The sequence below is a fragment of the Lactuca sativa genome, chromosome 8, assembly GCF_002870075.4.
Source record: "Lactuca sativa cultivar Salinas chromosome 8, Lsat_Salinas_v11, whole genome shotgun sequence".
Classification (NCBI taxonomy): domain Eukaryota; kingdom Viridiplantae; phylum Streptophyta; class Magnoliopsida; order Asterales; family Asteraceae; genus Lactuca; species Lactuca sativa.
The window spans coordinates 73,635,501-73,646,218 of NC_056630.2; the positions used below are offsets into that span (position 1 = coordinate 73,635,501).

At 35.0% G+C, this 10,718-nt stretch overlaps 1 protein-coding gene across 1 annotated transcript; it reads left to right on the forward strand.

Moving 5' to 3' along the window:
• Nucleotides 1–766: 766 nt before the first annotated feature.
• LOC111900593 (disease resistance protein Roq1) lies at nucleotides 767–7,203 on the forward strand. The gene is made up of 6 exons (XM_023896475.3): nucleotides 767–931; nucleotides 2,200–2,910; nucleotides 3,289–4,402; nucleotides 4,489–4,701; nucleotides 5,575–6,333; nucleotides 6,403–7,203. The coding sequence occupies exons 2-6, from the start codon at nucleotides 2,291–2,293 to the stop codon at nucleotides 6,973–6,975; spliced, it is 3,279 nt and encodes a 1,092-aa protein (XP_023752243.1). The 5' UTR covers nucleotides 767–931; nucleotides 2,200–2,290; the 3' UTR covers nucleotides 6,976–7,203.
• Nucleotides 7,204–10,718: the final 3,515 nt, after the last annotated feature.

Sequence of the window (10,718 nt, forward strand, 5' to 3'; positions counted from 1 at the left end):
ATATGGTTTGCCAAAAGACCACCTTTGTAAGGTGCTGTTTGTTTTTTGGAAAAAACCTCTTCAAACCTCTTATTGCTGCGCGGCACAGCACATGCGCAACACTTTTCATCTCGCAGTAGTTTTGTTTTTTAGAAGTCTCCTGAGTCAAAAACCTTTGCGCGTGCTCTGTTTGGCGCAACACTTGTACTGCCTCTTCCAACCTCTTCTAGCCTCTTCTTCTTCTTTTTTTATTGCTGAAATTTTGATTATATGTTGTTAAAATTTTAGTTCACATTTTTTTTTTCGTTTTTTTATTCTTGTTGAATTTATTTTTCGTTTTTTTATATTCAATAATGATAATTTTTGTTGAAATATCATAATTTTTTTATTGAATTATCATTAATTTTTACCTAAATGTTATACATTATTAAATTTTACGTATTAAAAAGCTATATTTGGTTTATAAAATTAGTTTATGTTAATTTTTTAATATCTGCAGCAATATGCAGATGTTAAAAAAACAAACACGCTTCTTATTACAGTCTGCAGCCGTTTGGTCCACCTCTTCTACTGCAGAGGGTTGCAGAGATGGTCCGCAGACTTCATAAATTTTTGTTTCAGAAAATCAAACAGCACCTAAGACTTTAACAGCACAAGGATCATCCATGCAAATTCATTGATTATAAGAACTAGAGTTAGTTGATTTCGTCAAATAAAAGGACTATTTATGCAAACTTGTCGAAAATTTAAGGGTATTATAATTAGTTTCTCATTATTTTCACTCGCTCGTTAATCGATCGGAATAACTGAGAGAAAAGAGTAAAGATACTTAAATCGACCCAAGTCGAAAGAAGAAATTAAGGAAGATATCCTATGGAAATCAAATTATAAGGCTTGCAAAGTAAAAGATTAAACGGTGTCTGCTAAAGTTTGGTGTTGCTGGGAATTTGAGGTACGTTCCTGAAACTGACAAATTGATGAATTATAAGTTACCAATAAACAAATGTAAGTGTTAATTATATAAAATGGAAGTGTTAATTATGTTTTATATAAGTTATTTAGTAAATTTTCTCAAAGAGTTAAAAAAAATGTCGACCCGGAATGTGAGAAACGTATTTTGACCTAATTTAGTCAAAGTTGTGAAGTTTATGAATTAGTGTAGTTAGATGATCAAATTAATAAATTTGTAAAGTTAATATGCTGTCGTGTATGTTATAAACGAATGGAATTTGTAGGAAAATGACTAATGATGTGTGTATGTGTTGTGGACACAAAGAGAAAATGGAAATAGGGGGATTTATCCGTTGTGCATTGCCGTGTATTTGTTGACACTATTTAAATTCGTGTCTTGCTACGTTTAAGTATCAAATACTAGGGAAATTCATTATTAATTTATTAGTTCATAACATTATAATTAGATCAAAGATACTAGTCATTTAATGATTACCCATTGATTTACTGATTACCGATTGCGGTGTTTCAGATCGAATCTGGTTAGTGATGAAAATACTCGTTTAATTACAAGAGATAGATGTTGACATCACGTTATAAATATATGGACAACATGTTAGCAATGATGTTTAAAATTATTGGAGGATCAGGATGTTAAAGATGAAAGTGTGAGTGGGACTGATTAGAGGAAATTCAGAATTTTTAGTAACCAAGGTGTAAATAGACATGTCCTGATGGGAATTGTTTCTTGATTTTTCATTGAGAAACACTTGGAGTCGGGTTTATAGATAGAGTCTGTCTTTTAAACTACGAAATTAAATACAATAATTTTGATTGAATTAATTATTGAGTGTACCCCATGCATAAAATAGGAGAGGCTGTTCATTATTTTCACTCCGTGGTTAGCCAATCTAGAGAATTAAGAGAGAATAGTCAAGAGGTGGAGGAATTGAGGAAAGTGAAGAGTTTAGAAAGGGAGTCTGGTAAATTTTGTTTTCTATTGGGAATTCCTGCACGTCTTATAAGAAAAATACTAATGTAGAATTAAGAATAAAACATTAGTTTGTATAATGTGATTCTGTAAAAACTAACTCACGTACCTAAATTAGTTCTTGCCTATCTTTAGAATTGAACTTTTATTAGACTTCAAAGGGGTTTTTAAGACCAAAAATTGAAAACGAAAATGTAAGGACTAGTTATGCGATTTTCTACATTGTAACATATTACTTTAATTATGATTTCTGACAAGATTTTTCTACATGATAACAGGTTTTATTGGAAAGTTGAATCTCTCGGTATAAAGTTCATTTATTGAGGTGCTCAGACCACATACATTCTATCTCAACAAATCAAAACATCCATGGCATCTTCATCATCTTCTCCTTCTGCTCCGGCCTTTTCTTCTCAATTGTGGAAGTACCATGTTTTTCTTAGCTTTAGAGGAGAAGATACTCGCAAGAATTTTGTGGATCATCTCTACTCAGCTCTTGAACAACAAGGGATCTACACTTACAAGGATGACGAAACACTTCCCCGGGGTGAATCGATAGGTCCATCCCTTGTGAAGGCTATAGAAGAATCTCAAATTGCTGTCATCATATTCTCTGAAAACTATGCAGATTCATCATGGTGCTTAGATGAACTTTTATGTATTATGAATTGCAAAGATAAGAAAGGTCAAGTCGTTATGCCTATATTTTATGACGTGGATCCCTCTGATGTGCGAAAACAAAAACGAAAATATGGAGAAGCATTTTCAAAACATGAGTTGGAGAACAAAAACAAAGTTAAATCTTGGACACAAACATTTGTGGATAACCCTTGGGGATGGCTCTTTGCACCACGAGAACAAAAACAGAAACACAGAGAATCATGTTCCAAACAGGAGTTGGAGAACAAGAAGAAAGTTGAATCTTGGAGAAAAGCACTTGTGGATGCAAGTAACATTTCTGGATGGGAACCCAAACACATTGCTAATGGGTATCTTTCTTCTTTATCTTTGCACTTTTTATGCTTAAAGTATGTGTGCTCCACATGCCGCTTATGCGTGTACCTTATAAGTTTTTTATACAACTTTTCTGATTATTCTTGTTGGTGTTGATAACCATGATAAAGGATTAACTGGATCAATTAGCTTAAGTTATGATGGACTTCATTGAGTTTTAATTCTAATTCTGTACTTAACATTGCGCTTCATACTACAACAACAATCTTGGATCACTTTTTTCTATTTAAAATTATTTGATGTTTCCCAAGAAAAATGTTACAGACTACTTGTGATATTAACTTTACATTTTTATGTTGTGACTTATGAAAATGTGAACATGTTTTAATTATCCTGGCATATCCAATGTATAGGCATGAAGCGAAGGTTATCAACGAAATTGTTGACACAATTTCACAGAGGTTGCAGCTAGTAACTTCAAGTGCAAATGAGAACCTGATCGGACTAGCAATTCGCATGCAACATTTTAAATCAGATTTACAAATTGGATCGGGAGGTGTGCGTATGATTGGAATATGGGGGGTTGGGGGTGGTGGTAAGACTACACTTGCATCTTCTATTTATGATGAAATTTCTAGCAAGTTTGATGGTTGCTGTTTTGTAAAAAATATCCGGGATGAATCAAGCAAGAATGGTTTGGAAAAACTGCAAGAAATAATCCTTTCTAGTGTATTGAAGAAAAAACAAGTGAATGTAATATGGAGAGTTGAGGAGGGAAGACAGGTGATAATGGATAGGTTATGCCATAGAAAGGTGTTGATTGTTCTTGATGATGTCGATCAGCTTGACCAACTAAAAGCATTAGCTGGATCACATAATTGGTTCGGTGAAGGAAGCCGAATAATAATCACAACTAGAGATGAACATTTATTAAATGCACACAAAGTAAATGTGATGCACAATATTAGTTTATTAAACGATGATGAAGCTATTAAGCTCTTGCGCAAACATGCATGCCTGGACTACAGACCCATGGAAGGTATTGAAGATTATGAGCAGCTTTCAAAAGAGGTGGTGTCTTATGCTGGTGGGCTTCCATTAGCACTTACAGTTCTTGGTTCTTTTCTGTGTGACAAAAACATTAATGAGTGGAGGAGTGCATTAGCCAGACTGAAAGAGATCCCAAATGATAATATCATTGAAACGCTAAAAATCAGCTTTGATGGACTTACAAGGGCTGACAAACACTTGTTCCTAGACATCGCATGCTTTTTTAGGTCGGTGAAGAAAGATACAGCAATGGAGATGCTCAATGCTTGTGGTTTTCATTCTGTTATAGGAGTGAAGGTGTTGATACAAAAAGCTCTCATAACTATTTCAGAAGATGGAGAGTTTGATATGCATGATCTGGTGCAAGAAATGGGACACCACATTGTTAGAGGGAAACACCCTAAGAATCCTGAAAAACATAGCAGACTTTGGAGGAAGGAAGATCTTCTAAAAATATGTGCTATGGATGCAACAATGGTAATGGGTTAAGCTACATTTCCAACATGTATATAACAAAACACTCTGACTGAAGCCCTGACACCATTTTGTTTCTCTTATCACAGAAACTTGACAAGGTTGAAGCAATAAAAGTTGAGAGTGATAGATTGCTAGAAGGACAAGTTCTTCCTCCAATTTCTGCTAACATGAAGAACCTTCGGTATTTGTTCTGGATAGGTGATCCTGCAAATCCATTGCTTAATAACTTCCCACCAAGGGAGCTTTGTTGTCTAATATTGGTTGGTGGCTTGCAAAAACAACTTTGGGAGGGCTGTAAGGTAATTTGTATTGTTTATCTAATTTACATATGAAAACAAAGCCGATGCTAAATTATAGACATGAGTAATTCAGAGTAAATTTTAAGTATTCATGGTGTTAATAGCATGAACCTTTACTCTATAAATGTCCTTTGGGTTAATAAGGATTAAAATTTATAAATTATAGACAAAACTGCAAAAATGGTCCCTGTGGTTTGCACTTCATTTGGATAAGGTCCAAAAATCTTTCGACTTGCAAAAATGGTCCTTATTCGAGGGTTTTGTTGTGGATTTGATCCCTAAAATAAAATAAACGGATGTTAAAGTTAGGGACCAAATCCACAACAAAACCTTCGCATACAGAAAAATTTTGCAACTCGAAAGATTTTTGGACCTTACCCAAAGAAAAGTGCAAACCATAGGGATCATTTTTGCAGTTTTGTCTAAAAATACAACTTGTTTGATATGATATTGACAGATTAGTCATTGTAATCCATAGTGGTTATGTATTGCGCATCCTCCATCCAAATATTCTTTTGTTCCAACATAAATACAAGTTTCCTTTTGTTTTCTTGAAAATAAATTAAATACTATATTATTGTTTGGGCGAGATTTTGATCTATTTTTTTTGTACTAATAATCATTATAAAATATTGATATCATCGATCTGTGTTCTTTTATTATTTTGTTTTTATCAAGTCATGCTTTTAGATATTTAAACAAGTAATCAAACACTTCAAATGATTTCCATGTATGGATGAAAGGGATTAGTTTTTTGTTTAATGATGTTCTCATATTGAAATAGCATATCACTGAGATGTCTGTCTGCATTTGTGTCCGTTTCTTCCTTAATTGATACATTTTTGACTGGTTTTCACTTGTATACATGAACAGTATCTACCAGCTTTGAGAATCATAGAACTTTATTGTTTGGACCACTTAATCAGAACACCAGATTTTGATGGACTGCCAAATCTTGAAAAATTGACGCTTGAAAGCTGCATGCATTTAGAAGAGATTAATCCATCAATTGGGCACTTGGAAAGCCTTGTTTTACTATCTATTGAACGTTGTGAAAGTTTTAAGATATTTCCACCCATCACCCGGCTAAAGAATCTCAAGACCCTTATTTTCACACAGTGCTACAAACTTTTTAAACCCTCAGAGATCCAACAACAAAACATGGAAAATTTACCACATTTTCATTTGGATAAAGAATTCTGTTTAGAGGAGCCTTGTTTACCTCCCAACAACATCAACCACCACATAGGGTCTCTGCTTTTTCACAACCTGCAAGAAGTCGGCTTCTTAAGAAAGTTGGATCTCAGCCAGTGCAATTTGGAAGATGAAGACATAGGTTCTACTGTTTGTGAGTTACCCAACTTGCAAGAACTCAATCTTTCACGAAACAAGTTTTCACGATTAAGTTTTAGTCACTGCCGGCTTCCTCGGCTCAAATGGCTCAATGTGAGAAACTGCTATGACCTTGTAGAATTGACAGAGCTTCCATCAAGTATAGCTGCTGTTATGGCAGATTATTGCGACTCACTTGAAACCTTGGGTGATATTTCAAACTGTAAATGGTTGTGGAAAGTCTCACTTTGGATAGGGACCAAACTTTGTGGTGACATATTACTAGGCTCCATGCTCCAGGTTTGGCTCTACATACCTTGGCAATTTCAATCTTATTAATATGAATATTGAATGTGTTTTACATGGCAGGGAAATGCTATTAAAGATCACTTTATCAGTGTCCATCTTCCGCATAAGATTTCAAAGGCGTTTGTAAGTAGACTCTTTGGGTGTAACACATGTGCAGTGCATCTTCTACATGATAGGGGGAGCACATTTACGCTGTGTCTTCCACATGATTGGTACAATGATTTTTGTGGGTTCTTAATGTGTGTTGTTACCCGCTATGGACTTAAGAAGATTAATATAATCATCAAACCAGAGCGAGATGATCAAGATCCTCCATTTGAGGTCTCGCAGGAATCTAACGGAGGAGCACTGGAGCATGACACATCATTCATAGGATATGTTTCCTTTAGTTCATTAAAGCGAACTACTTTGCTGAATCCATCGTACAATATCCTTTCATTTTCCACAACCACCAAGTATTTGAGTTCATTTGCAGCTAAGCTCATTCCTAGGAAAAGTAAACTTGACTCGATGGAAACAACAAAAATCGCAATAGATTGCTCTGAATTTTGGGATGAGGAAGAAGATCATAGTCCGACATTTACCATTAAACAAGATTCAGAGTCTTGTATCAGTATCTTATGGCGACCTTAGGACAACATCTAACAAACCCATACTCATATCTCTCATTATTTTCCGGTTCGTAGTTCGTGTTCTGAATGTTTTCTTTTGCATTTTTATTGTTAAATGATTAGTTGTAACACTTACCATTATCAATCTCGTTAAAGTCTATATCAATGTCCATATTCGAAAGAATTGAATTCCATTATGTATACTTATGTTAAAAAGACAATTATCCATGCAAAATCTTTTTATATTGAAGCACAATCACATCATCTGCTTGTTGTGTTATACACAGAAGATCAAAGGTCTCCTCAATTGTCTTTTGTTGCCTTGATGTTGGTTGTTCACTGCCTTGTCATTTGCTCTGCGCCCTGTTGCCTCTGTTGTATCATTCGTATGTGGTTTGTTCTCTTTTGTTGGCATGTAACATCTCTCATCCTTGAAATTTCAAACCAATCCACAAAATCACAAACTTGTTTAATAGTCTAATCAAAGGTGAACACAAGCACCCATGTTGTGGGTTCAAAGAAATCACAAATACAGATCAAATAATCCAAAATTTACTCTCTACATCTCAAATCAATTGTCATGAATATAGACAACAACAAGGGTCAAGACTCACCAAAAAAAGCGTCTGTAACCTTCATAAATTAGAATCTTTACTGGTTGTTCAACATGACATCAAGATTGCAAAAATCAAACTCTTTCAAAAATCCGACTCATTGGCCTTTTGATTGTGTGATACGGCATGCGCCAGTAATAAAGTGGATTAGGGAACAAGTTTAATTTGTTTATGGTAGTTAGGATAAAGTCGTTATCTAGAAGATTGAGTTGTTTTGGGTTTGTTTTTCTAGCAAGACAATATAATATAGTACTTCATTCCTTGTTTAGGATTATGCAGGCAATAAACAAGTTGTACACGACTTTTTGGAGATTTCATGTTCTCGAATTCAGGTAACAGTCTTATTAATTGGTATCATAGCAACAAGTTCGGGTATCAAGATGACAAAGTCTAACACAAAAGAAAGCGTTGATTCAGAGGCAGATGTCGCCAAGAGACGTGAGGAGGCCGAACTCATCAGTAAGGAGAACGCACGACAATTTGGGGAGATCTTGCAGACCATCTCCGGCTGGAAGTGGAGAGATGGAAATCGAACAAAGATGATGACCTAGATATCGAATTTGGGTACTTCAAACGGAATTGGAACACCTATTTTTGGGATTAGAATTTTGGGTTAAATAGGAAATAAATTACTAAATAAAACAAATAAAAGTTGAAGTTAAATGATGATATAGAAATTATAATGATGGTTGATATTAAATTTGATTAAACAAAAAACATTATTGGACAATTTGGTGAAAAATAACTAGAAGTGTCATATACGTGGAAGTTGGACTGTAAATAGTAAGTTGACCAAGTTGAGAGAGCGACCACTTTTGTTATAAGCCATGGCGGGGAAGGACTAAGGGTGGTAACTTCCTAAGTTAGAGTTGCAAATATGGGAGTTGGGTTTATTATAGAAAAACATGCATTCTTAAGGGTAAAAATCAAAACTTAAGAATAAGATGCATCCCTCCCACTCATTTCTTCATATCATAATTTTGAGCAATTGGGAGCTCTCCCCATGGCGACTTTCTAGAATCAAGTATTTCTTCATCAAATTCTTGTTTAAGGAGCAATATCTCAACATGAGATGAGATGCAGATGAAGAAATGACGAATTTGGGTTCCAAAAGGGACCCTTAGGGTTGGAGTTTGAAGTTCAAGTGAGAGATTGAAGTCATTGGGATCATTTGAGGTATAATTTTTTTTTCCTTGTAAGCTCTATGCTTGAGTTAGGATTTTGAGTGAGAAATTCAAGTCAAATTTATTAAATTTTGATGCTTGGGGTTTTGTTCTATAACCCTCCTTAAGTGGTTTCTATGGTTCTAAGCAGTAACGGAGCTTGGACATTTATTTTAGGGGGGAAGAAAGTATAATATACATGAAAATCGGAGAGCAGGGCGGGGTACAACATAAATTTTATATTTTTAGGCTAAATATCTATATAAACTAAAGTGGAAGGGCTATTTCTAACAAAAAATTCAGGGGGGGGGGGGGGGGGGGGGCTGTGGCCAAATCCCTAAGCAAGCTTCGTCCATGGTTCTAAGATCAATCATATCGTTCACTTGACGGATTTGAAGTTTGATTAAAAATCTAGCTATGAACGGTAGATTTTAAATTGGGGATTTATGAGTGTTAATCTGTTATGTGAATGATTCTATTATCATAAATGCGAGTTTATTGCTATAAATACATATTGGATACACAAACTCACTTGAATGAGATGTGTAAATGAGATTCTAATTCATGAATCGATAAATTGGGAATGATTTGGTTCCAAAAGATGAAGGATTGCTTGATCCCTAGGTGATCCTAGGGATTGTTCGGCTATAAGGGCAATAATTGAACTATGGAGTAAAATAGCACTTCTATAGTTAGGTTTTTAGTTTACAAAAATATAGTTCATTACTATGTATGGGCATTTTGAGCTCTTAACTCCATAAGTATAGTTTAATGAGCAATAAAACTATGGTATTATTGTGATGACTTAATGGATCCAGTCAAGTGTTTTATCATGTTTCAATGCCTTAATATGTTTGGGAATCCATAGTAGTTTTACAAAAGATTACTATAAGAAACCACAAGTTAATATGAAAAGTAGATGCCCAAATGGAAATGAAAACTAAAAATAGTAAACTGTTGTACATAACGCGACGCCTTCCTAAGTGAACCCAACACGTAATGTAGAACGCAATGCGTACACTTAGTTAGTAAAAACCTACTCATGCCGTTTCATACTTTATTAATTCTCGGAGTTTTGCTTATCCATTTGGTCTTATTTCACTTCTATTAGTCTTAATTAGGTTAAAAATTAACAATTTGAGAGTTTGTAAGTTTTATGACCCTATGGATATTTTGGACATTTTTAGTAACCTATTCTCTAACTTATAGGAAATGATTGAAGAAGGTTTCTCTATGGAAAAGGATTGCTAGAAGTGACCATAAGTTGAGATGAGTTATTGGGAACACATATCCCCTATCGTACAATGTCTTTTGAAATGTTTTTGTAACATCCAGAATCCCGATGTACTTAATTTCTTGATTTATGGCCTTGTGGAGGAGGCTCACGACGTGAGTTTTGGTGGTCACATCGTGAGTGGTCATTGACCCGTTGATCCACATTTTTGGAGTCTCACGACGTGAAGCATAAGGTCTTACGACGTGAACGCGACTTAATGACCCAAAACCCTAATTTTGAGTATTAATGGAATGAGAGGCTATGGTTGCCCATCCTCAGCCTCTCTTATCCTCTAAGCCATCTGGAAACCCTAATTTCGACCCTTTTTGAGATCCTTGGTGTTTTGCTTGTTTGAAGGATAAGAAAGGGAGAAAAGAATCCTCATTGTGGAGGAAGTTGTAAGGATACATCATTTCCATCATCTCTTCTCTTGTTTGGACCCTTGTAAGTATCAAGACTCAAGCTTTATTTCATTTCATGGCTAGATATAGGTTTTTGCTCCCAGTTCCTTAAGTTATAGCTTTTTAGAGTGAAGAAGATCCATAAAATTAGAAACTTTATGGATTCAAATGGTCTTTTGAGTATCATATCATCCAGATCTGGAAGCTGGTGGAGTATTAGAAGCATGCATGAGAACATGAGGCCCTATTTCTACTTTTGACCATAAATGGTGGGGGAGGACATGCATGGTGCGTGCATGTCCATAAAGCAA